At 35.6% G+C, this 27833-nt stretch overlaps 3 protein-coding genes across 4 annotated transcripts; 1 reads left to right on the plus strand and 2 right to left on the minus strand.

Annotated features, from left to right (window-relative positions):
- Positions 1 to 465: 465 nt before the first annotated feature.
- On the minus strand, positions 466 to 13910 carry LOC117336188 (forkhead box protein J1-B-like). Of its 2 annotated transcripts, none has more exons than XM_033896628.1 (4): positions 13592 to 13910; positions 11658 to 12282; positions 9969 to 11214; positions 466 to 478 (listed from the first exon to the last, which is right to left on the minus strand). In XM_033896628.1, the coding sequence occupies exons 2-3, from the start codon at positions 12177 to 12179 to the stop codon at positions 10384 to 10386; spliced, it is 1353 nt and encodes a 450-aa protein (XP_033752519.1). In that variant the 5' UTR covers positions 12180 to 12282; positions 13592 to 13910; the 3' UTR covers positions 466 to 478; positions 9969 to 10383. The 2 variants fall into 2 exon arrangements, with proteins under 2 accessions (XP_033752519.1, XP_033752531.1); XM_033896640.1 differs by lacking the exon at positions 13592 to 13910 and adding an exon at positions 13202 to 13366.
- Positions 13911 to 17791: 3881 nt separating this feature from the next.
- Positions 17792 to 20543, minus strand: LOC117336207 (U7 snRNA-associated Sm-like protein LSm11). The gene is made up of 4 exons (XM_033896659.1): positions 20050 to 20543; positions 19313 to 19452; positions 18911 to 18982; positions 17792 to 18427 (listed from the first exon to the last, which is right to left on the minus strand). The coding sequence occupies exons 1-4, from the start codon at positions 20417 to 20419 to the stop codon at positions 18329 to 18331; spliced, it is 681 nt and encodes a 226-aa protein (XP_033752550.1). The 5' UTR covers positions 20420 to 20543; the 3' UTR covers positions 17792 to 18328.
- A 53-nt stretch (positions 20544 to 20596) lies between these two features.
- Positions 20597 to 26707, plus strand: LOC117336195 (coiled-coil domain-containing protein 166-like). The gene is made up of 7 exons (XM_033896648.1): positions 20597 to 20788; positions 21134 to 21187; positions 21391 to 21445; positions 22120 to 22264; positions 22425 to 22504; positions 23187 to 23363; positions 23708 to 26707. Exons 1-7 carry the CDS (start codon positions 20658 to 20660, stop codon positions 23999 to 24001), a joined length of 936 nt encoding a protein of 311 aa, XP_033752539.1. The 5' UTR covers positions 20597 to 20657; the 3' UTR covers positions 24002 to 26707.
- The last annotated feature ends 1126 nt before the right edge of the window (positions 26708 to 27833 follow it).

Below are 27833 nucleotides of genomic sequence, written 5' to 3' on the forward strand. Positions count from 1 at the left end.
GATTTATCTTTACAACACATATATATTCATAAAGAGAATGAACAATTGTTCCTTTTCAAGTTGGTCTGTTCCGGATCTTTGAGAGACGGTAGATTTAGACACAGACAAAGTGCTAAGTTTAAAGAGATATATCTTTTCATCCATTAGTTTCCCTATACCTTAGTCGGCAGCTAATTTCATTATTTATATTCAAGGTCAGACAAAATTGAGTGACATGAAATCAGTTAACTACCTGGATTATCTACATGAATGAAGTTCATAAGCTTGCAATGTCCAATTTTCAATTTTGAAGTGAAATTTTTAAAATGTACAATGTTTTTTTCAGATTTCATTTTTATATATCATTGAGTTAAAGAAGCTTGATAGGCATGTTAAACAGTGATTACAGTTAATTCTCCACAGAGAACACACCTGTATGAAGTATACATGTACCTGCGTGAATTTTACCCCCAGCAGCTCCACCCTGGTACCAAAATACCTCCAGCAGGCCACATGTTTCTAATGTATTGTAGTTACTCTAACTAATTTAGTGATTTTGTGACGTAGGCTTGGCCTTGTTAGTGAATCATTTACCGACTTCAATTGTGTAGTGTTCAAAGTCACGAAAGTAAAGGTTAACAACCTGCCATTGTGTTGTCAGCCTCTATCGGATGTCTCGTATAAAGTAGGAATGGTGTAATGTACCCTAGGGGCTGTGGCGTGTCATGCGGTACAGATGTGACTTTCTCTTACCAAAGTCTGAACCTGTTATTTTTAGTCTGCTTGGAACAAAAGCCTTTATACTTTGCCTTAATTGGTGTAGCAATGTCCATCCCATTTCATTGGGTTTCTTCATACAATGTGTACATTCACCTGTGAAAACTGGGACTGTGGTAGACTATTGTGTTGTCTATTGCTATACCTATGTAAGGCAACACCTGTGAAAACTGGGACTGTGGTAGACTGTTGTGTTGTCTATTGCTATACCTATGTAAGGCAATAGATGTCTTTAATTGCTTCCTCTTTATCTTATTCAGCATCAGGATATTAAACCGGAGGTTCTGGGTTCAATCTCTTTCAGATATGAGATACCATGACCTTTATTACAATATTGATACTTATCTATCAGTTGTCTGTCAATTGGATGTTATTGGTAATAATCAATATTATCAGTTCATTTGTAAATATTGAACTATTCATCATTGCTTTCCATAAAGAGTTATGTGATGTTGAAAAATAAAGATTTTTTTTTCAGTTATTCACTGTTACACTATCTTGGGTCTTTCCATCCTTCCAGATATTTCCATCCTTCCATATGTCTTTCCATCCTTCATAGGTCTTTCCATCCTTCCAGAGATATATCCATCCTTCCATAGGTCTTTCCATCCTTCCAGAGATATATTCATCCTACCAGAGGTATTTCCATCCTTCATAGGTCTTTCCATCCTTCCAGAGTTATTTCCATCCTTCCATAGGTCTTTCCATCCTTCCAGAGATATATTCATCCATCATAATTCTTTCCATTCTCCCAAAGATAATTCCATCTTTCCACAGGTCTTTCCATCCTTCGATGGGTCTTTCCATCCTCAACTCAATTTTATAGAATGCAGTTAATTTAAAAAGAATGTTACCTTATGGTATTTTATCTTGTTTGTTTAATGTAATCATACTTTTGATTTATAAACTGAATTTCACAAGACACAATGACACTAATGATATGATGATGTTGCAAAAATCTTAAGATTTAGAATTTGATTCATTCTGAATTTTTTTTTTTATTATTATGCATGTTTACGAAAAAGTCACTTTGTGCAATGTCTCTTTCAGTTCTCAACCTGTCAAATTTAAGGTCTAAACAAGTAAACAACATCTTTACATAGATAAACAAGGTCTCTAATTATTCCAGTGATAAGCAAGTTGATATGGTTGTTTTACCGTTACAAAAGAATCCGCCACATCAGCATTGAACAAATCAATATTTGATCAAGTACCTGGGGGTAATATGAGTTGAGCAACAAGGTAGTTGCCTTGATAATCAGAAATGAACATTTACGAAGCAGTGTAGGATAATTAGTGACTAATTACATGTATTGTATTTCTGCTCAATCCCTCAGTAGAGATGTCTCGACACCAGATATATTTTCAACATTCACAATAACAGAGACATGCTTTTTCTCTGAAAATCAGTGGTCTTGTGAAATGTAAGTCAAGAAACAATTAAGAACCCCAGCATGTCATTGTTATATTGAATCAATGGATGGTCAGGTGGCACTGTGATAACTGTAAGCTCGCTTTTCACCGAGGTGGCCAGGGGTTTGATTTCTGGATCAGATGTGGAAAGGTAATATAGTCACCTGTCAGACTATATCGGTTTACCCCGGGTTCTCTGATTTCTTCTTACTTTGTGACAGACCCTTCTAAACCTTCAATAGTGACTAACATTAGACGATTCAACTTATTTTGTAGTTGTGAAATATGCTTTTGGAACAAATCAAATATTATATAAAATCTAAAACTGTCACAGTTTAGTTAAGGAGAAGACTTTCATCGTAGGCATCGCAAACATCAATAACTGGTTGTCAGACTATTATATGTAAGATTTGTACATTAGATAAAAAATATTCAGAAATGAAATGAACCCTGTCATATAAATGATGTACTAGATTACGTATAATTGATACAAGTCATTCATGACTGGTATTTTGTTATGTTATCAGACCATCTGTTAATAGTTCCATCTCGGTGATTTGTGCAATCTAATTAAAATCATAAAAGAATGCGGACACATTGAATGATGCACGTTCAGTGGGGGGGCACACATTTGACCTACCTGGGTGTCAGATTTCACCATCGTAATCTACACAATTAGAGTGGGGATATCTCACTCCGTGTAAATGTTATGCTAAAGAAACAAACAAAAAAAGACACTTTACAAGACTGGCATGGCCTGCTGTGTCATATAATGTATGGTGAACTATAAAATGTGCTGTGTTATATGGTGTGAGTTGGGTGTAATGTTTTGTACCTGAACATATCACCTGTGTGATATTGTCATAACTTGTGATATTCTGATAACTCGTGTTATGTCTATGGACAGATTACCTGTGTGGTATTGCCTAGCAAACTTTTGTTATGTCTATGGACAGATTACCTGTGTGATATTGTCTAGCAAACTTGTGTTATGTCTTTGGACAGATTACCTGTGTAATATTGTCTGGTAAACTTGTGGTGTGTCTATGGACAGATTACCTGTGTAATATTGTCTGGTAAACTTGGGTTATGTCTATGGACAGATTACCTGTGTAATATTGTCTGGTAAACTTGTGTTGTGTCTTTGGACAGATTACCTGTGTAATAGTGTCTGGTAAACTTGGGTTGTGTCTGGACAGATTACCTGTGTAATATTGTCTGGTAAACTTGGGTTATGTCTATGGACAGATTACCTGTGTTATATTGTCTAGCAAACTCGTGTTATGTCTATGGACAGATTACCTGTGTAATATTGTCTGGTAAACTTGTGTTATGTCTTTGGACAGATTACCTGTGTAATATTGTCTGGTAAACTTGTGGTGTGTCTATGGACAGATTACCTGTGTAATATTGTCTGGTAAACTTGGGTTATGTCTATGGACAGATTACCTGTGTAATATTGTCTGGTAAACTTGTGTTGTGTCTTTGGACAGATTACCTGTGTAATAGTGTCTGGTAAACTTGGGTTGTGTCTGGACAGATTACCTGTGTAATATTGTCTGGTAAACTTGGGTTATGTCTATGGACAGATTACCTGTGTTATATTGTCTAGCAAACTCGTGTTATGTCTATGGACAGATTACCTGTGTAATATTGTCTGGTAAACTTGTGTTATGTCTTTGGACAGATTACCTGTGTAATATTGTCTGGTAAACTTGTGCCATGTCTATGGACAGATTACCTGTGTAATATTGTCTGGTAAACTCGTGTTATGTCTATGGACAGATTACCTGTGTAATATTGTCTGGTAAACTTGTGTTATGTCTATGGACAGATTACCTGTGTGATATTGTCTGGTAAACTCGTGTTATGTCTATGGACAGATTACCTGTGTAATATTGTCTGGTAAACTTGTGTTATGTCTATGGACAGATTACCTGTGTGATATTGTCTGGTAAACTCGTGTTATGTCTATGGACAGATTACCTGTGTAATATTGTCTGGTAAACTTGGGTTGTGTCTTTGGACAGATTACCTGTGTAATATTGTCTGGTAAACTTGGGTTGTGTCTTTGGACAGATTACCTGTGTGATATTGTCTTGTAAACTTGGGTTGTGTCTTTGGACAGTTTACCTGTGTAATATTGTCTGGTAAACTTGGGTTGTGTCTTTGGACAGATTACCTGTGTAATATTGTCTGGTAAACTTGGGTTGTGTCTTTGGACAGATTACCTGTGTAATATTGTCTGGTAAACTTGTGTTGTGTCTTTGGACAGATTACCTGTGTAATATTGTCTAGTAAACTTGTGTTATGTCTTTGGACAGATTACCTGTGTAATATTGTCTGGTAAACTCGTGTTATGTCTATGGACAGATTACCTGTGTGATATTGTCTGGTAAACTTGGGTTGTGTCTATGGACAGATTACCTGTGTAATATTGTCTGGTAAACTTGTGTTATGTCTTTGGACAGATTACCTGTGTAATATTGTCTGGTAAACTTGGGTTATGTCTTTGGACAGATTACCTGTGTAATATTGTCTGGTAAACTTGTGTTATGTCTTTGGACAGATTACCTGTGTAATATTGTCTGGTAAACTTGGGTTGTGTCTTTGGACAGATTACCTGTGTAATATTGTCTGGTAAACTTGGGTTATGTCTTTGGACAGATTACCTGTGTAATATTGTCTGGTAAACTTGGGTTGTGTCTTTGGACAGATTACCTGTGTAATATTGTCTGGTAAACTTGGGTTGTGTCTTTGGACAGATTACCTGTGTAATATTGTCTGGTAAACTTGGGTTGTGTCTTTGGACAGATTACCTGTGTAATATTGTCTTGTAAACTTGGGTTGTGTCTTTGGACAGATTACCTGTGTAATATTGTCTGGTAAACTTGGGTTGTGTCTTTGGACAGATTACCTGTGTAATATTGTCTGGTAAACTTGGGTTGTGTCTTTGGACAGATTACCTGTGTAATATTGTCTGGTAAACTTGTGTTATGTCTATGGACAGATTACCTGTGTAATATTGTCTGGTAAACTTGGGTTATGTCTTTGGACAGATTACCTGTGTAATATTGTCTGGTAAACTTGGGTTGTGTCTATGGACAGATTACCTGTGTAATATTGTCTGGTAAACTTGGGTTATGTCTATGGACAGATTACCTGTGTGATATTGTCTGGTAAACTTGTGTTATGTCTATGGACAGATTACCTGTGTAATATTGTCTGGTAAACTTGGGTTATGTCTTTGGACAGATTACCTGTGTAATATTGTCTGGTAAACTTGGGTTGTGTCTATGGACAGATTACCTGTGTAATATTGTCTGGTAAACTTGGGTTATGTCTATGGACAGATTACCTGTGTAATATTGTCTGGTAAACTTGGGTTGTGTCTATGGACAGATTACCTGTGTAATATTGTCTGGTAAACCTGGGTTATGTCTATGGACAGATTACCTGTGTAATATTGTCTGGTAAACTTGTGTCTATGGACAGATTACCTGTGTAATATTGTCTGGTAAACTTGTGTCTTTTGACAGATTACCTGTGTAATATTGTCTGGTAAACTTGGGTTGTGTCTATGGACAGATTACCTGTGTAATATTGTCTGGTAAACCTGGGTTATGTCTATGGACAGATTACCTGTGTGATATTGTCTGGTAAACTTGGGTTGTGTCTATGGACAGATTACCTGTGTAATATTGTCTAGTAAACTTGAGTTATGTCTATGGACAGATTACCTGTGTAATATTGTCTGGTAAACTTGGGTTATGTCTATGGACAGATTACCTGTGTAATATTGTCTGGTAAACTTGGGTTGTGTCTATGGACAGATTACCTGTGTAATATTGTCTTGTAAACTTGTGTCAAGTCTTTGGACAGATTACCTGTGTAATATTGTCTGGTAAACTTGTGTCTATGAACAGATTACCTGTGTTCTATCTTTACAAAGCCTGGTAAACTTGGGTTATGTCTTTGGACAGATTACCTGTATAATATTGTCTGGTAAACTTGGGTTATGTCTATAGATTTATTACCTGTGTAATATTGTCTGGTAAAGTTGGGTTATGTCTATGGACAGATTACCTGTGTAGTATTGTCTGGTAAACTTGTGTCTATGAACAGATTACCTGCGTTCTATCATTACAAAGTCTGGTAAACTTGTGGTTTACTGTGTAAATCTAGTTGATCAAATTTTGACATTTTACGATTAGAATATTACCAATCTGTGTCCATGTCTCTACCAAGACACAATACAAAACCAAACTCATACAAACTATTGAACATTGTATACTCAAGTCCAGTTGTTGTAGCAAACAAAACATTTATAGAATTTACCACTGGTATTCTGTAAATACGAATACAGGATGTCTGCGATTATGACAATTTTAACGGTATCTATTACACAGAGTGAAATATATCTGTACTTTTTGTAGCAGTCTTTTACAATAGCAGTAGATCAAATTTCACACACCAGTTTGTCCATTGAATCAAACCCTGAATAAGAGGACATGGCCCTGCTTTACCCTACACGGTTGAAAAAACATGTCCCACATATGCATCGCATATTTAGCTTATAATAAGGTCACATGTATATACACACACACATGTATATATCATTTCATTATTAACCGACTAGTAATTAAGACCAGGGCAGGTCTTGGCATGAGTTCCGTTATTTCTATACCTATCAGACCATGCAGACATAAGCTTGTAGATGTTTATCGGGTAGTACTGGGAGTGGGTAGGAACATAAACTGGTATTAAGGTAAATAGGATTATATGTATTTACGACCATTAGTTTAACAATATGACCTTAACACGATCAACGCACTATACCTTCATATGATAATCAATATCTTAATGTTTGATACCTAACACTTGGTACTCAAAGTGGAATATACACTATCATGTACCGAGTATACAGCCCAGCATTTTTTGGTGTATTAACTTTCAACGGCATCTTTTTTTTAAAAAAAAAAAAAAAATTATTTATACTGATATAAAATATTGGAGATCAAATGATCAGTAATCTTTCATTGTTAAACTGTTAAACTTTAGTCCTACCATACTATTATGATATAAGCCAAGAAAATAATCCAGATTTTTCAAGGTCATTGATTGAGGATTTGTTAATTCTATGCATTTCATAACAGATCATTTATCCCATTAGAGACTTTACAGGATATTTCTATAATGATCATTAAATCTGCACTGTTAATATAGTAATATATTTACATTTACACTGCAGCCCCACTATATAACTTCACCAAGCTCACTTGAAGGTTACAAGTCCATAACTTCTAAATCTTTATTAGGACTTCCTTATTATAGTGACGTCATAATTGTCACGTCGGCAATAATGAAAGATGGCTGTTGAAAAGGCTGTTCCATCTTTGACGATAATAATTTGTTCATTCATCGTAGGAGCAAAATTCCTGGATAAAGTCTTTAAAAATTGTTGTCAAATGTAAATATAAGCATTGAACTGCTTTCATTTGGAAGTTATGGGCTGATGAATGCCAACTGGACAAAGGCAAATTCAACATGAAGCATGTGCGCACTAAATGCTTAAATGTACTGAGCTTGGTTTTCTATCTTTTTACTTCAAGTCATATAACTAGATGCATTGAATGGTGATATAACTACATGTTTGACAGCTTCAAGATCATTACCAGTATATTACATCATGTTTCATTTCATCAAGGTCATTATAGGTCATCATGTTTCATTGCATCAAGGTCATAATAGATTGTCATGTTTCACTGCATCAAGGTCATCATGTTTCACTGCATCAAGGTCATTATAGGTTTTCGTGCTTCACTGCATCAAGGTCATTATGTGGTATCATGTTACATTGCATCAAGGTCATTATGTTGAAATAGAGGTATATAATCCCTTACAGTGTGTCAGAAAGCATATGATGTAAAGGGTTCTACAAGGTCAGATATGGGTACCAGTCTGACGGACGACATTCCTGAGTCAAAGTTTGAGCAATGTCAGTTGTTATGCATTGCAATTGGAAATGATATTTGTTCATCCTGAATAAACATGTATATTGGCAATATTATATCGCACAGTTTTACATACGCTCACTCTGTATCAAGTAAAATCAACAACAAAGTTTCTTATATTGTCTTTACAAAACTTTTTATTTTTGTTCATTTTTTGTTCAATAAATATGAATACTTTAATACAACCCTGAAATGCAGAGACCATAACACATAAACACAGATGTTTGGATGATCACAGGTGACATGACTGATTAATGTTGGAATACTGAGGGTATTCTGGAGCGTCCAGCATCCTCTTGTCTGTCAGTCTAGGAGGATTACAGCGGACCAAACTCAGGATGATGTTAAGGTTTACTACTTATTTAAAGACTTATTTCATGAAATAAATCCTTTATAGTTAAATGTGATTGTCTCTTCATAACATTTTAATAAAACAAATATCTAAACATTAAATTTTTAAGTTTTTAACATCTCTTCTTAAAATTTTTATTAAAAAATCTTACATTAAATGGAATAAAATTTAAAAAAATAAATCAAAAACCATTCTAAGGAAGTTTTTTTCTGATCATTTCATATTCTCCACTTTTTCATCCTAAAACCACAGACAAGAGCTTTAAATTCAAACATGAGATAAATGTAGGACAATGAGAATGCAACAGTAATTATCACAGATGATTCTTTTAGTAGATAGTTCACACCAGATAAAGCTTGGCAACTTTATACATGTATGTACAGGAGGGAATCATTCCTCTTTGACTGAGAATATAAGTCACACAAATTTTACAATGTTCAATATGAAAATTGGCAGTGTAATCAAATTATCTTCATCAGTCAATCAAAAAAGTCAGCCTAATAAACATCTTGTTCACCCTAACATTCCAAATTGGACCAGACCTGGACTAATCCATTGTGGTGCGCTAGGGTAATCCAAGATATGAATTAGACTGAACGAAATTTGTAAAGTTATTTCATACTCAAAATGTACACAAATTTATGTAAACATATCTTAAAAATATATTCTTCTAAAAATTATGAATTGACCATGTTTGTCCTGTCAAAGGAAAAAACACTTGGACGGATTCCTGACAAGGGTTTGGACAAATTCAAATAAAACTTGACTTCCAAAAGTAAACATAAATATCACTTTACAAATCTAACATAACAATAGGACGGAATTTTCTACATCACAGGCAATGATAAACTAGCTGACCTCCAAGATCAATACTGTGTGACAATTGTAATACTGGCAATGTAGGTGTAATTATTACCTCAGACTTCTGTTGATAACCAAGGGGAAACTATTTTTATTTTAAGTTTTTTTTCTTTTTTTGCTATTCATATTTTTGCATATTTATATGTTATTGACTTTTTTTTATTTCTTCGTTTACAAATTCTTTGACATTTTTTTCATATATTTATACGGATCGTAACGTTACAATGATACTTCTTTCAAAAACCAACACATGTATACAATGTAACTCAATTAAACCAGTGTTCCACATATCTATAATATAGCACTTTCAGAGGTGAGAGGTGAATAAAAAATATCAGATGCATTGATAAATAAATAAATTACCACACACAAGCATTCTACCGTGAGGGGTGAAAGAGTACACACGTTTACACTTGTCACACACGTAAAATAAATACACAAGCATCCACTCTCACGCCCACTTCCCTCACTACCAATAACACTCGCCCATGTGTGAAACAATTATGCATTATGAATGTACAGCACCAAGTACCTGGAAAGGCTAAATAACTAGAATGAAATGAAAGTCATACTGACCATTTCCTCCAAATACTAGTAAATAAAGCCAAAAAAAATCAGTTTTCATTTAAAAATTTCATTTTTTATGTACCCGCTAAAAATGAAAACCTTTTTTTTAATCTTTTATAAAGACCTTCCAGATTTGAAAGAATAATAATTAAAACTATGTTCACACTTTGCAGGCTACAAACACACGGGTGACAACAGTCCTTTTCAAGGTTAAATCTAGCTCGCTCAACTCACAAAACACAGCCTTTTTTAATTCATTGTATATCACAGAACTGCCTCAGTGTGACCTGACCAACATTCTGTTGCTCTGGTCAATAAATTTATTACATGACATATTCAACTCCCCTTTTTCCCATAATGAGGAGACTGTGAGCAAAATATGCACTAAAATGTCCCAAATCTGGCCAATTTAATCCCACATTATTCTTGATAATTTACACGGGGACTAGGAATATTTCCAATATCAAACAAATTGTCAACATCAAATGCTTCTCCAATGTCCGCAAAACCCCCGGACTCTGCCCACGGATGTGCTAATTCATCGTCCAAATCGTCCTTGATTGTAACAGGGGAGGGGGTGGTATGGATAGGAGTATGAAGACCACTACTGGCTTCGGCTGCTGCTTTTAACAATCCTTGCTGTTCACTGAGGTTAAAACTTTCCTCCCACCACTGGGGAGCTTTGATAGGTTGTCCTGTTACTGTAAGATCTAAAGGATTTTCTGTGGTAAAGTCAAGTGGAACATCTGAGCTTAGGTCAGCCTGACCAAACAAGTCCTCTATACTGAAATCGTCTGAATTAGCCTCTGATGATGGAGGACTCATTGCTGCTGAAGGACTTAGATCTTGTTCACTTGTATTGTCTAATAAATCCTCGGTTTTCACTCGTATACCACCAATTTCAATGTCTTGATTCAATATGGAGGTCCAGTTGAAATCTCCTTTTAGCGAATCGTCCTCCTGACCAGGGAACAGAATATTTAGACCATTCTGTCCTTTTTTGGAAACTTTACTGAAGTTTATAAGACTGTTGCAGCTAGACATACTATCATCATCCTCTCTTTTCACTTTTTTGAGAGGTGGGGGACAGGCAGCATCTCGACTGTTCCTTCGCTTTTTGAAAATACCATTTTCAATCATGTCATTGTAATCTGGATTGATTCTCCAGAAACCTCCCTTTCCGGGCTCATCTTTTCTTCGTGGCACTTTTTGGAAACATTTGTTCAAGGACAAATTATGACGGATAGAATTCTGCAAAAAGAATAACAACATTTGTTAATAATGGCTTTTTGGTTATGATTGTGAAGAATTAAAGTAATTTACATTTTTTTTCTCCATAAAATGCAGCTACTTGGTAAACATTGATTTGAGAATTGATAATGCAAAATCTTTTAAAAACCATATATGCATTAATTACCGTCCATTAAATAGACTGACATTTTTGCTGTATGTATAATCTACACTAAGCTGGATCAGTAGTATTATCTTAGAGTGTACTATTGTTTGAATGGTTGCACACGGACACAAGACTTTACCTGATCCTAAACATAAAGCTGAGTCAACCATGAGATTAACAGCCATTTTATATATCTTTAATTACAATGCATAACTCCAGATGAGTGGACCTTTGAGGTTTGGCTGTGACCCCATTGTCTTCAATATAAGGGCTGGTATAGGCAATATATTAAGCTTACCTGCCAACTTGGATCAGCTAATCTGTAGTACATGAAGTTGTCGGTAATCCAGTTGTAAATTGCTGACAATGTAATTTTGCTTTTCTTGGTTTCTTTCATGGCCATGCAAATGAGTGTGGCATAAGAGTATGGTGGCTTTACATATGGGTTGGTCTTGTAGTCAATTGTGTCCCCTCCCAGGGAGGTGGGCGTGGTTGGGGCGGAATCTGCCAAGTGGAATTTGGTCTCCAGTTTGCACTGTGGAGGAGCACAGGAGACATTAAGCACAGCGTTGGGATTCACTTTGAGATTTTTATAGTTGTTGTTGTTGTTTGTCTCTGCCATCAGTATTGGGGCAGGGCCTGGACTTGGAGGTGGGGTTGGTGTTGTGATTTTCATGATGTTGAGGTTCTGCAGCCAGTTGAGGCTGGTAAGACTGTCGTCCAGATTGAGGCCTCCATTGCTGCATGTATCTAGTGGATACTTGTTCATCCAGTTTTGTCTGAACTTGACAGCCAAAGTGTCTCGTTTGTTGGCCGGCATCTTGACAGTCAGCTGCTGGTGCCGCTGGACTGTGTAAGCTTGTGGGTACTTCGTCTTGGCGGTGGGGGTGTAACGTTTCTTATAGCAAGTGTAGGTTAAAAACCTGCAAAATAAAGAAATTCATACATCAGAAATCAAATCATTTTCAATTCTATTTTTGCATGCAATTGAATAAAAAATTACCACACTTTATTTTTCCCGCTCTCATACCATTTGTAACACATCTTTGGCAAAAATTAAAAACTCTTAAACATAAAACTTCAAAGTTCATTTAAGGTCATCACATTAATAAATAAAAAATTAGTGTTGAAAGAGCTTGAAAAAAATCAGTCATTATCATTTGCATTTGGAATTCTTTTAATCCTCCATAAAATGAAGTCCATTTATCTGTTAAAATAAGTTCCAACATTAGGATTAGCATTTTTCAAGATACATCTGGCCTTAAAAGAAAAATGCCCTTAAACAGTTTCTGATGACCTTGTTACAAGGATATACATTATAGGTCTTTTATTGGTTGAACTGAGGAAAGCAGTTCAGAATGTATCCATTCATGTTTTTGTTGGCTACTAAACCCTTAATTTTTAATTTTTGACTAAATAATGTAATTAGTTGATTGAATCGCCATTAGTGTAAAAAGTACTAAGACAATATAACCTGACAAGATCTTTAGAATAAATTGATGTGCAGGAAAGATCTATGTTGATGACAAATTGATTTTTTTTATTTAAACTAAAATATACAGAAAATATAATGACGAAGACAAAATTTACAAATAAATCTGAAAAATGAATCATATAGGGTATAACTTAAAGCTGATGTGTAATAACTCTCTTGAAAATATATGTGGTAAGGGCTCAGCGTTAGAATATGAAATTGAGCTAGGCTAGGCCTAGTTTTTGAAATGTTAAAATTCTGCAATAATAATTTGCTCTTGTATGTTAATAATATCAAAACAGAAAATTAAACAAGTAAAGTATGCTACATTAAAATGTATCTATTAAAATGATATTCATATATCTTACCTCTTTTGTAAATTCAATTTCCAGTTACTCCAATTAAAAAAAATACTGCCTGCCCTAATGCTATGATCCACTGCCACCGAAATTTGGGCAACTCTGACATTTAATGAGAATGTCACTTCGAGAGCAAGTTTGGACAACCGATAATGCGACCAAACATGCTTAGAAAAGAGCGTCAACCTATGGCATTAACATATGAATGGCCATCTACCTGTGTGTTTACCTCTATTTATAGAACATAATGACACGTGTTATTAAATACCGGTACCGTTACCGCCAAATGACAGGTAAACGATATCGAGTGGTATAAATTCTCTGCTTCCGACAACGAATTGTAAAAACTATGCCTACGGTTTTCACTCAATGAAATGATGATTGGTCACTCAAACTTACCTGTGGGTGACTTTTGAGCCCGGTAAAATCTGCTCACGACTAGCTGCCTCCCGCTAAACCGTTTTTCACCTGTACTATAATGCAGGTGATAGGTCCAAGCTTGTTTGACGGAGAACCGCTAAATCTTATCATAGATAAATTGAGCCGATTCTTTAGAATGTTCGTAAAATTGCATACATCCACAATGTGCCTAATTACATATATCCATTGTTTTCTAGCTGCCCTCCACCCCGATACCTGCTACTGTGCCCGGGCAATACACATTGCAGAATGAAGACCTTTCCTTATGCACCCGATTGATGAATCAAAACATCGTAGCAACATGGTAAACGCTTGTAAATATTACCTCGTTTTTGATTGGTTATCGACACTGTTGTGTATTCGGCTATGGTAGCGGGAATAAACACGTTTTGCTGCGATCTATCGTTTTGTTTGATTGGTCGACTTGACCATGCCGAAGCCATTAATCATAATACTGATTGGGCCATCACCTCCGTAAATGGGTCAATCTTAGAAAATTTACATACAAACCCATAACAATTTGCATATGAACGGCATTGTTTGGGTGTTGTTTTCAAAGCTTTGTAGTCGGGATCCAAGACACACATAACAAGTTTACCATGTGCGTAGTAGTCTATGTTTATGATGACATCGTATATATCTAGTGTTGTTGTGGAAAGGGCGCGAGTATTTTCCCCGCGGTACGTCAAGACAGAGACTTGTGATATACAAGTCTCTGGTCAAGAGCAGGTCGAGATATTACCTATCTAGTTCTAACATTTATATTTTGCAGAATATTTGTTACATTTTAATCTTTGTTTTTTTCACTAGAATTTATTTATAATTCGTTATATTTTGTTACCAATATTAACTTTAATACAGTTTCATCCAAATGCCGACACGCCACGTACATATATATATTGCACATGTAATTCCATTGATCGTAATTCACAAACATCAGACATTGACGTGTAGATATTTTTCGCGTCTTTCATACAGATACCACATGGTGATTGGCGATCGAATTACCGTACGGTCATGGTACGTGAGGAAATACTTCATGCTGGTCATGAATCTGCATGTATTCAAGCTGTCAGCCATAATAATGGATAATTATTTTAGTTTAAACTGTGTTTTATCTGTCAAATTCCGTTTAACGATATATATTTTTTGTTTTATTACTAGATCTATTGCAAGAAAATATCCTAGGTTAGAGGTCATACAGTCTTTTCTTTAATTATTTCCTTTATTCAACCTACCAAAAATAAAGAACGAAAAAAAGTCGTTTGCTTAGAGCTTACGATTCCGTATTCAGTTATCAAAGCTTGGTAAGACTTATTAATTAGACGTAAAATGAATGGGTAATATTTGTAGTAGGCGTAACGAACACATGCTGAGTTCGATACGACTAGGAGGATTAATGGAGCGATTGAGCTCAGTTGGTCATAATAATGAAATGAAACAAACTAATGAAACTCTTAATTTGATTGAGTTACAATTCAGCTTGAAAAGTAACTTCAAACATTTACCGCACACAGCGGAGAGGGGGTGAAAACAATGATTGGTGTTACATATTAACACTTCACGGAGTCCCGACACATGTGGTATACTTTGAACTTATAATGATACCCGTATAATCACCGATGATATCAGAGACCTAATCTAAACTGTGAGATAAAATTATTTAACCTAACTTTCTCTCTCATGCAGAGGCCGTGAAAATGACACATCAGGAAATAAAACCACATACCTGAATGACAAAACACCTCATTATATAATGCGATCCAATTTTAAGTTCCGTACATGTGAAATATGGTACACGTATTTCAAAATCAGAGACCGAAATTCTGATTCAGAAATTTGAATCTATTAGGCCTATGAAACCCACAGATCAACATTTAGTGAAAGTTATTAAAGAATTGGGAACCTTTAGCACACTCATTTGACCAATATGTTTCAGCTGTGGTTAGGACAGTGGTCGATAGTTCTGAACACAGGGACACGAGAAAATGTGCACATTAGGATAGGTTAAAAGAATATCCATATACTATAACGAATTTCCAGGTCCCTGTGGTTCATAGAGGCGCAGTACTTGTCATAAGGACAGTCTTATACACGGATCGTTAGTTGATAATTCGTGACAAGTCCCTGTGATCTTCGTTCAGTCATCGTGGGGTCGCGGAGTTGATTTTTCGTTACTTCGCCTACATTACTTAACCGTTTTAGACCACAGGTATTTGGAGTTATCAGTTAATAATAGCAATAATGTACCTAATGTAGGTCCTCATTCTATTAACAATCTATACTACTAGGTATTTTATCATTCAATCTATAATAACACGTGCATGTACTCGGAGTTACATTTCAGCGTAAAGGCATTATACAAAGATATTGAACGATTCTACCCTGTTGACACCATCTTCACACGTGACCAATAGGCTGTTAACGGAACGGGGAAAACAGAGAAACAAAATTAATAGAAAATAAGAAAATAAGGGACCCGCACCGTTCATCTGTATATTTCAGTAATAAAGGAAAAACATGTCCATTTTTTCACATTTGGCTTCATTTTTTATGAAAGTTTGCTGAAATCTTCGTGGACTAAAGGTCAGCCTAAATTGTAAATTATATGGTCCCTGCCAACTATGGGACCAGAAGAGGTAAAATTGACTGTTATTTCACAAATCTTCTTCTCAAGACTCAGATATGGTAGAATCAAATACTCTTCATGGATGGAAGGGTATTTGGGTACATGTACTTTATCATTTTTTTTTAAAATTTCATGGCCTTTAGGTTTCACATTTCTCCCTGATGAGGGGCTGAACTTCAGTTAATATAGAAAAATCATCTTTTTTGAGCATGATTTGTTTCACTTAAAATGGAAATGATTCAAACTTATTAGCCTGTGATAGCAGTTTAATAATCTGCATTTATTGACCCTGGCTGACCCCCATGGACTTAGGGATGGGGCAAAAAAAAAAAGAGTTAGATTGAATGAAATATCAAAAATCTTCTCTCCAAGACCCAGATAGTGTAGAATCAAATACTCTTCATTAAAGAAAGGGTCTTGAGGGGCTTATCAAAGTTGTAAATTTCATGGCACCTGGGTTTCATGTTTTCCTCCAGGGAGGGGCTGAACTTTTCAATAGTATATATATAGGAAAATCACATTTTTAAGCATAATTTGTTCCCAAATTGGAAATCTTAAAAAGATAGAAAGAACCTTTCTCTACTTACACATGTAAATTTCCCTTATACTATAGCTGCATATGGTGTTTTCATTGGATTTTTTTTACACTACGATGGCCAACATGAAAATGTTCGATTTTGAGAGTTAATGCTTATTATTTTTTTCATACAAAATGCACATGATCAATATAGATTTCTGAGCATATTATAATTTGATACTGGTTCTTAGGATAAGATGGCTGACACACAGCCATATTGGATTTTGATAGTAAGTTTGATATCATTCATTTGCGGGAAGGATTTTTTTCTAGTCTGCCATCACATGGTATGCAGCCATTGAGTTTTCTATTTATGGACACTAATTGGGAAAACAAATTGGTAGAAAGTACTTTATATAAAGGGTAATGCAAATTATGGATCATTCTCAAATTTCATATGTAGTCTTCCATGGGACTATTGTTCTGAGATGTTTAAATAGCCAACCTACCTGGTATGGCAATTAGACTAAACTATTTCTTTTCATACTAGAGGTCTTGTTCCAGGATGGCAGAACATATGCATATTTTACAATTTCAAATGCTTAAAATGAAGATCTAAGTAACATTTCTTAAGAATACACAAATCTCATCTTTCAAAAAAAAAAAAAAAATTGGGAAAGATAACAAATTGACAACAATCATTTGAGGGGTTTGTTTTTGTCATGAAACTCTTCATTGTAGAGCTGTATGGGTTTAGCTAAAGGGCATAGTATTGTAGAAATTTTGTAAGAAAATAGTTTTGAATGCTATTTAGCTTTCATCCTGGACGTCTTCGGCATGCTTGGTTTGAAGTTATGCTGTCAGATATATACATGCTTCTTCCTGGCCAAACTAACTATCATTAACAACAGATCTATACCAGACAACAGCTGTGTTCGATACCTAGAACTGACTCTGCGAGAAACCATGATATTCACAACACTTGTATAGTACAAACATCCTTTCTTACACCAAACATTGTTAAACAAGTAACTAGCATGTGTGAAAACATAACAATTTTATTAACTTTGGAAATTATTTGTACACAAGACTAACGGACACAACATTATCTCCCCTTATGAACAGCTGATTTGCGTGTCTGTGTTTGAGCTTTAGAGGAGGTTTTGACTTATCTCTAGCCACTGCCTCTTGCCACACTTTTGCCACTTTCGCGGCATCAAATGCTGACAATGTCTTGTCCTTTTCAATATGAGTATTTCTTTCTGTAGAACATCCATCTGTATTGTTTGTCCTTGTATTTGACCTACTGTCATCATTTTGCCTATCACTGATATCGGTTAGAAGTTCATTAACATCTCTGTCTCCAGCAATGTTCTTGTTCTGTTCCGTGGTTGAACACATTTCCTGAGGTTTATGTGTCTGTGATACATGTCCACAATCACTTGCAGCACTTGATGCACAACTTTTGACAGGTGTACATACACTGTTTCTATCACTAGTTTCTTTTGACTTTTCTGTGTTTGTAATTTTGAGATTTTCCATAGCGTTCACATTACTTTCTACAGAAGCTTTAATAGAGGATTCCTGTGATGTCAGGTGATTTTTCTGTACCATCCCGTCCTGTACTGTCTGTCTTCTCTTCATCGGGAGTTGGCTTCAATTGTACCATCTACAAATTACAAAAAATAAAATATAAGCTAAAATTTGAAGTACAGCAAATGAAAAAGCGGGGTACTTTTATGATTATGTAGCATTACATTATACATGTTTACTTGCAAAGCTAACTACTCATCCTCTATTTTATATTAATATTTTCAGGTGAAGAATTGTTTTCCTGAGAAGATAAAACTTTCACAATTTTCATTTCATCAGGTCTATTATTTTTTGGGGGTTTATTTTGATGCCCTATTAACAGCCAGGTTCATTTAAGGATGTGCCAGGATGAGGCCTATGGTCAGTACTGGGCAACTGCCCCACGTGTGTTTCGAACTCGCAACCCAGAGGTGGAGGGCTAGTGATAAAGTGTAAGGACACCTTAACCACTCAGCCACTGTGGCCACTGTGGCCCCTGGTCTTTTAATATCTTGATAACATGAGCACATACTTACGATGATGATCAACATCATCAATCTATTATTACCAGATCACTTACCTGTGTACATTGTGGTAAGCGATTATCACGGCTGACTGGTTTTCTATAAGTTTCGTCCACATCCATCATAGCCTGGGAAAAAAAAAATTACATTAAAAAAAATAAAAACAGAAGAATAGCAACTCCTGAAGTAAAGTTTCAATAAAATATTTTCTTTGCCTGTTACTAATATCTCAAAATGTTCTACGACATATCTGAAATTATATTGAATGACTCCATGATACAGATCATTGTACAGTGTAATTGGTTGAAGGGAGATAACTCTTCATATATTGCAGTAAATTAATATTAACATTGTAAATCTCTACTATTTCTTTCAGATGCATTATCTTTACATAAGGAATAGTTTTAGTAAATACAACTTCGAAATATAAATTATTAAAATTAAATGATAATATTTACCAGATTAAAGTATTTGTCAAAGGCCACCAGATAACCAGTGCAGAAACCTCTTAGTTCACATGCACCTCTTGTCCAAATCTTCACAACATGTCGGTTTTCCACACACTCTTTCAGGAAACTTAAGGGCCCCTTTATATACGCTTCAAAAAAAAAGAAAATGAAAACATGATTTTTACCCATTTTAATTGCATATAGAAAGGTATGGGTATATAAAAATGACAGTGAGTGGTCATATGAGTGCATTCATCAAGAACTGAAACTAAAACACATTGTGACACCGTTTAAACTAAAGACACCCATAGATTTACATATTTTATTTGTTAACAGTGCATATGCTGTACAAGTGAGTCATTAAAGTTTTTTTTTAATAACAATAGGTAATGACAATAGTTAAGTACCATGCACAAAAAAATGTAAAGACTATGTAAAATTCGGAAAACTGGAACCTTTTTTGTAATAAGGACTTTTTTGCATCATACAAAGTGTATGTGAAATAATCTTCTTTCAGAATGTAATCATTGTATTTTTGATAAAGCAAAAAAAGGAAAACAAATTAATGTAGTTTCATAGTTTGTCATATTAAACAGTAAAAATGTGTTATTTTAGACACTTATTATCAAAAATATGACTAAGATAACCACACCATTTGACATAGATGTGTCTGAGATGAAAGGGTTTTTAAAGACATTATTTGCACATTTACTGTAGACATTTGGAACTTTTTTTATCACCCTTACCATCCATCCGTGTAAGAACATTTCTGTTGAGCTTGTTCCGGTGTCTTCCAGACTGTTTGGATAAATCAGCAGAAGTTGACTGCTGTTCAGTTTTCCGACGAAGTGCCACAGCAGGTATTGGCCTTTGTATTTGCTTCCTTGCTGGTTCAATTTGTAGATTTTTTGAAATGTCTTCATTTTTCTTTGATTGTTTAGACCAACTCTCGAACTTTGCTAAATTGTCAAGTGGTTGTGCAGATGCAAACGGCAAAAGTACTTGCCTAGAAAAGAGTGCCTTCGTTGCATCAAAGCGTGGAGAAGTTAAATCTATTTCTGGCGGTAATTTAGTAGTTTTACCTTCTACCGGTTTGCGGTCCATGGGCGCCGCCATATTTAAAGAATAACAATGTCGACGTAAGGTTTCGTATTTTATGTATTTTTCAATTGGTCGAGTTCATCCTTGTTTGTATTAATTTTTGTCAGTATAGATACCCAACAACTGTTTTTGATAAAATGAAATAAAACCGCCGTTATATTTTAAAGGAATCAAAAAATACGAAACTAAACTGAAAGCTAGCACCTGTTGCCGTAGTCACCGAGGACGCCATTTCTTGTGGTTGTTTTGAAAAATGCCTCCAAAGAAGAAAGGTGGGAAGAAAGGAAAGAAAGGAAAGGGTGGCAAAGATGACGATGGCGATGAACCGAAACAAAAGCCAGCAACCCCCGAACCTACAGAAAAAGAACTTATTCTCCAGCAAGAGTAAGCGATTATTGTAAATATTAAAATCGCAGTTTCCTGGTCCAGTCATCTGCATGGTGACTGGGTGAGATGGAATGAGAACTGGATGTCGCAGTAGCATCAGCTTACATTGGTTCTGATAGATATTAATTATTAAAAATATCAGCACTTATTATGATCTTGCCTTACATATTTTTGGTAGATTGTATTTGAATACTCTTTTTTTTTTTACTGTGTAGTCATTGTTCTTTATTCAGTTTTTTTAATGTCTAAACCTTAGTCACTGTTTTGGCTGCCGCTTATTGTTTATCATGTTTTGTTGTTAAACATGAATTACTTATAATACTTTGTTTTTTCCCCATTCAGATTGGTAAAGGTGACATCCGATTTGGAGAATGCAAGGAAAAAGGTCGAAGATTTGTATCCTTTTTAACATGCATTTGATTTATTAAGTATTCAGGCAATCAAATTGAATACAGACGGAAAAGAGGTTAATTCCCTGCAGGGAAATATCACTTAATCAATATAGTTGTCATGTTGTGTGTGTCAACTGTGTACGTGTTTGTTTTCACACAGATTTCATATCAAGTAAATAAAATTTTAATCCTTAACAAGATATCCAGACGGAAGGAGAATGATTGGTTACAACAGGAGGCAAACAGAGTCCGCAATGAGAGTGTAAGTAACACATCACTGATTTTCCACGAAACATCATTCAGACTTGGTTATAGTTTTTAGGGGGAAAGAAAGCCCAGTTTGCTGAACATTGACTAATGAACCATCTTTGCTATGCATGAATATCTCTTTAGACAAGATATTTAACACTGATTGCGGTGGATGGCATGCAATTTTAAGGTGGAGTCTTTTTTGTAGTATCGGATGGCTACCTCACAGAACAACACAAAAGAGGCACCTCAAAATTGCCCTGGACAGTTCACATGTCAAAATAATTTCAATACCTTATCAGTATGTACTGATTAAAACATATCTAAAATCAGTCTTAAAACACATATATCTGTTTATGTATCCATTATGCTATTTCTAGTTATACAATATATAGACATTTGTCTATCAATTACATATTAGATATAGTATAAAATTCACTCCAGTATAAATACATAAAGAGTTGTTTTTCCTAGATTTAAATATGTATCCTTATTACAAGACAAATACAGAACTTTTTTTCTTGGTTACAGCATAAATTGTCCCTCCAGTTACAGCATAAGTACATGAGTTAAAATAATTGTTTTCCCTAGTAACAGCATAGATGTCTCTTATTACAGCAGGAATACATGAGTTATATGGAGAACTGTTTTTCCTAGTTACAGTATAACTGTCTTTTCTTATTACAGCACGAATACATGAGTTATATGGAGAAGAAAACCAGTAAGAGACAGACGACCATCATCACACTGAGCGATCACAACAAACAACAAATCCGCAATATCCTCCTAGAAAAGGAAATTATGGAAAAGGAATTTGATGAAAGGAAACAGGGTAAGACACACTTTTGGTCATTTGAAGTCAAATTGAAATGTACAGATACCAGTACAATAACTGACGAAATAAAACTTATCTTGCAGTCACTTTCCCATTGCATTATTGTTTTTACCATTTCATTTCCCTTAGTTATTCAACTTTTTCTTCTTTTGAATAGCTCTTGAAATCTTGCTACTGGAAAAGCATAATTCTTTAAAAAAGACAAAAGATGAATTGGCAGACCTCACACCATTAAAGGTATGAATATATCGGCAAAAACGGACACCTCCAATCCTTAATTTTCTTCATTGGCCTGAACCAACAGTAATATGAATATCAAACTACTGTAAAACCAATATGCATTGGCTTTCCATGAGCCCTGCCAGTTAGGTCAGCAAGGTTTAATTTTCGAGATAAGTGTGTGCAAGCTACGATTCCTCATGAAATAGAACACTAGCTCTTAAAGGGCAATATAGGAGAGGTCAAAGTCACCAACATAATTACTGTATTCTACCTAATAAGATCACCTGCCCCTATAAGCGCACCCCACCTTTTCCCAGGAAAAGTCTAATTAAACATACAAAAGGGCCTTACCTCATTGATCTGCCAATGTTATTGTTCAGTCTTCTAACAAAAGACTCTAGATTGTTGTCACTACATAAAGGTATGTAAAATGAGAAAAAAAAATCCTCAAAAATATCATATGGACATGTTTCTCTGTAAACTTAGTGTTACCAAGCACACTTTTTTAAGCACACCGTGTACCTATAAGGTCAAATATGGTATAGATGCATTGAAAGTAGAAATTATATTAATTTTGATAGAAAAACTAAAACTAACAATGACCATTTTAGCGGGTTCAGTCTTTGTGTATGGTATGCAAATTATTGACAGACAAGTATTCTAAATTTGTTTAATGATAATCTTCTTTCTACACCAGACCTTACAAACAGAACAACTCAACAAGATCAAGGAGCTTGAGAAGGAGGTGATGCAGATGAGGACGAAACACTCGGAAACTATCCAGTCACTCAAGTCCACTTTCCTTAGAGACAAACGGGAATTCCAAAGTGACTCAGAAAATAGAATTGCCACCTTACAGAAAAAGGCAAATAAGGTTAATAAATATGATTTATTATTATGTGTTTGCTTATTCTCTTCGTTGCTTCATATCTAAAACAAGTATTTTCAGGCCCATAGCCCAACTTTTTTATATGTATAAACTGTTGGAGTCTGATGTCCACTAGATGACTAGGTCGTTATGATCTGTTATAACTTTACTGGAACCAGGAAATGATATATTGGAATAAGGAAATTATTAATTTCAATACTTTTAGTCAGGACTATAAATATTTAATGAAATTAAGAACATAACGAAGACTTTTTTAAAATCATGTAGAACTAATTTTGAAAATTGCAACAGTTTTCATCAGAATCTTAAACCTGTGATTTCTATTTCAGGAGGCCATACAGTGTCTCACAGAACATACAAATGCAATCAAACTGGAAAACCGCAATTTACGACGTGAATTATTAGAATTAATCAAGACGACCCGGGCTTATCAGGAGCACAAACGTGAGCTAGAGGAGCAGAGGAAACAACTATTACGTGAACAGCAGTATGCTGAGGACTTGAAAAAGCTGAGAAACACACGTCAGCATAAAGTTCTCAAAACTTTTGGATTAGTAACGGAGGGTGAACCTGAGGAGGAACATGAAAAGCCTGCATTGGAAACATCAGTGGAAACTGGCTGAACGCAGTGGTCAAATCAATTAAGTGCGTTATTCTTGACTGGCTCCATCCAACATTCAAATGAATTTGACAGTGGTTCCTTGTTAATTTGGTTCGGCTCAAGTCCACCAGCTATTCAACATTTCAATGAAGCACTTCTGAGTTAATACATGTATTTGGATATATGTTACTCCACATGATTGTGTAGGCATTGATATTTCTTCACTTTGTGTGTCTAGACAGTGGATTCTGTATGTGTCTAGACAGTGGATTCAATGTGTCTAGACAGTGGATTCTGTATGTGTCTAGACAGTGGATTCAATGTGTCTAGACAGTGGATTCTGTATGTGTCTAGACAGTGGATTCAATATGTCTAGGCAATGGATTTCTATATGTATCTAGACAGTGGAATTCTGTATGTGTCTAGACAGTGGAATTCTGTATGTATCTAGACAGTGGATTTCTGTATGTGTCTAGACACTGGATTTCTGTATGTGTCTAGACAGTGGATTTCTATATGTATCTAGACAGTGGATTTCTGTATGTGTCTAGACAGTGGATTTCTATATGTATCTAGACAGTGGATTTCTATATGTATCTAGACAGTGGAATTCTGTATGTGTCTAGACAGTGGAATTCTGTATGTATCTAGACAGTGGATTTCTGTATGTGTCTAGACAGTGGATTTCTGTATGTATCTAGACTGGATTTCTGTATGTGTCTAGACAGTGGATTTCTATATGTATCTAGACAGTGGATTTCTGTATTTGTCTAGACAGTGGATTTCTATATGTATCTAGACAGTGGATTTCTGTATGTATCTAGACAGTGGATTTCTATATGTATCTAGACAGTGGATTTCTGTATGTGTCTAGACAGTGGATTTCTGTATGTGTCTAGACAGTGGATTTCTGTATGTGTCTAGACAGTGGATTTCTGTATGTATCTAGACTGGATTTCTGTATGCATCTAGACAGTGGATTTCTATATGTATCTAGACAGTGGATTTCTATATGTATCTAGACATTAAGACTTCTATGTGTCTAGAAGTGAAATTATGTATGTGTCTAAACAGTGGATATCTGTATGTATCTAGACGGTGGATTTATATATGTGTCGTGACATTAATACTTCTATGTGTCTAGACAGTGGATATCTGTATGTGTCTAGACAGCGGATTTCTATACCTGTCTTGACATTGAGACTTCTATGTGTCTAGAAATAAAATTCTGTATGTGTCTAGACAGTAGATTTCTGTATGTATCTAGACAGTGGATATCTTTATGTGTCTAGATATTGAGACTTCTATGTGTCTAGGAAGCGAAATTCTGTATGTGTCTAAACTGTGGATATCTGTATGTATTTAGACAGTGGATTTCTGTATGTATCTAGACAGTGGATATCTGTATGTATCTAGACAGTGGATTTCTGTATGTATCTAGACAATGGATTTCTATATGTGTCTTGACATTGAGACTTCTGTGTTTCTAGGAAGTGAAATTCCGTATGTGTCTAGATGTCCAGTGAAATTCTGTATTTGTCTAGACAGTGAAATTCTGTATTTGTCTAGACAGTAAAATTCTGTGTGTGTCTAGACAGTGAAATTCTGTGTGTGTCTAGGCTGTGAGATTCCTGTGTCTAGACAATGAGATTCCCGTGTCTAGACAGTGAGATTCCTGTGTCTAGACAGTGAGATTCCTGTGTCTAGACAGTGAGATTCCTGTGTCTAGGCAGTGAGATTCCTGTGTCTAGACAGTGAGATTCCTGTGTCTAGACAGTGAGATTCCTGTGTCTAGGCAGTAGATTTCTGTGTCTAGACAGTGAGATTCCTGTGTCTAGGCAGTGAGATTCCTGTGTCTAGACAGTGAGATTCCTGTGTCTAGGCAGTGAGATTCCTGTGTCTAGACAGTGAGATTCCTGTGTCTAGACAGTGTGATTCCCGTGTCTAGGCAGTGAGATTCCTGTGTCTAGACAGTGAGATTCCTGTGTCTAGACAATGAGATTCCTGTGTCTAGACAATGAGATTCCTGTGTCTAGACAGTGAGATTCCTGTGTCTAGACAGTGAGATTCCCGTGTCTAGACAGTGAGATTCCTGTGTCTAGGCAGTGAGATTCCTGTGTATAGACAGTGAGATTCCTGTCTCTAGGCAGTGGATTTCTGTATGCATCTTGGCACTATGATTTCAGCAGATGTCTAGTCTAGTGAGACTTCAGGCCTGTTTATTCCCAGATCAATGACATTCCACTGTCCATAAGCTATATTCCACATACTGATCATTCATTTGTGCGACATTAAAGATAGATTCATCCAAATGTTACATTGCGCTTTGCAATATTCAATTAAGGTATTGGAAGCTGTGTGAAAAATCGAAAACATAATTCATAATTATTGAATAATTGTTCTATATTAATGTAATTATTGTTAATTTCATGCAATATAATGGCTATGTGCAGCATGTCATCTATATGTTTTGATTCATGTCCGAGGATACCTGCATATCAACACTGATAGGTAGTAATGTATTGCAGTAGGTTGGACGACTGCTAAGCTGTATATAACCAGGATACCCTATACAATGTTTGTCACCATTACAGACTACAATGAAGTACCAAAGTCATAAGGAAAGAATATACTTATATAGTATTTGAAAGCTACCTAATGCTGAAAATGTTAAAAACATATAGATGTACTATACCTGTACTATGTCAAAAATAAAGAAATCAATATATGGAATTTGTGTATTTTCTTAGTGCTTAACTGCAATCCGTGTGTTCATACAGTGAAAGGGGCATAATCAAATAATCAACTGCCATAAAATGCACAACTTTATTGTAAGATAAAGAGAGAGTTTGATTGTCAACTATTTACTCTAGTCAGGCTGTTCCATCTGATGTGATTACACATGTGGATAAAAACCAACCAATCACTACAGTGCTTCCAAATGATGCATGCGCAAATGTAGACTAGTTGCCTTGGTAGGACCAACGTAAAGTCGACTAAACATGCGCATCATAACTTCTTGTTTTCTGTAAACATGCGAATTATATGTAACCAAATGGAGTTCTCTCCTACTAATCGCTAATAGTTTCTGATCAAACCTGCTCAAATAATATACTATGGTATGAAAACTGTGGACAAGAGCTTTACCTAGACAGATGGTCTGATGGACATCCAGATTCAAGTAAACTCCTCAAGGGCCTTCATTAGATTACAATTGATAGCCCTTCATAGATAACAAAAATGCTGCTTGCCCAATATATTAACTCCTGACCTCCAGGCTATTTAGGGGGCATGTAAGAAAAACATGAAGGACAGTGGATAATCAATGTCCCAACCTTACATAAGCTCACTTCACCTTCTGGAAGGTGAGCAAATAATGATCTGTATGATTGGAATAGGTACTGGATTCATCCCAGTTCAAACTCAGTGATCTGTATCAAGACCATGTTCCCCTTCTGAGTTGTATCTGGAATATTGTTTGTAATGCTATTTTAAAAGGAGCCTTGGAGCTTCAATGGTTGATCAGACTATGAGAGGAATGGAAGAAGCCAGTCATCCGTGAAGCTCTAATGGTCGATCAGACTATGAGAGGAATGGAAGGAGCCAGTCATCCTTGGAGCTTCAATGGTCGATCAGACTATGAGAGGAATGGAAGCAGCCGGTCATCCGTGAAGCTCTAATGGTCGATCAGACTATGAGAGGAATGGAAGGAGCCAGTCATCCGTGAAGCTCTAATGGTCGATCAGACTATGAGAGGAATGGAAGCAGCCGGTCATCCTTGGAGCTTCAATGGTTGATCAGACTATGAGAGGAATGGAAGCAGCCGGTCATCCGTGAAGCTCTAATGGTTGATC

This window comes from Pecten maximus, chromosome 1, assembly GCF_902652985.1.
Source record: "Pecten maximus chromosome 1, xPecMax1.1, whole genome shotgun sequence".
In the NCBI taxonomy this organism is placed as follows: Eukaryota; Metazoa; Mollusca; class Bivalvia; order Pectinida; family Pectinidae; genus Pecten; species Pecten maximus.

Coding starts and splice junctions, on each gene's coding strand:
- LOC117336195 (XM_033896648.1), top strand. CDS start 20,658: ATGCCTCCAAAGAAGAAAGGTGGGAAGAAAGGAAAGAAAGGAAAGGGT. Junction 20,789..21,133: donor GAACTTATTCTCCAGCAAGA/GTAAGCGATTAT, acceptor TTCCCCATTCAG/ATTGGTAAAGGTGACATCCG. Junction 22,505..23,186: donor CAGACCTCACACCATTAAAG/GTATGAATATAT, acceptor TTTCTACACCAG/ACCTTACAAACAGAACAACT.
- LOC117336207 (XM_033896659.1), bottom strand. CDS start 20,419: ATGGCGGCGCCCATGGACCGCAAACCGGTAGAAGGTAAAACTACTAAA. Junction 19,453..20,049: donor TGTTCTTACACGGATGGATG/GTAAGGGTGATA, acceptor TTTTTTTTGAAG/CGTATATAAAGGGGCCCTTA. Junction 18,428..18,910: donor GCTTACCACAATGTACACAG/GTAAGTGATCTG, acceptor TGTAATTTGTAG/ATGGTACAATTGAAGCCAAC.
- LOC117336188 (XM_033896628.1), bottom strand. CDS start 12,179: ATGCCGGCCAACAAACGAGACACTTTGGCTGTCAAGTTCAGACAAAAC. Junction 11,215..11,657: donor TAGCTGATCCAAGTTGGCAG/GTAAGCTTAATA, acceptor TTCTTTTTGCAG/AATTCTATCCGTCATAATTT.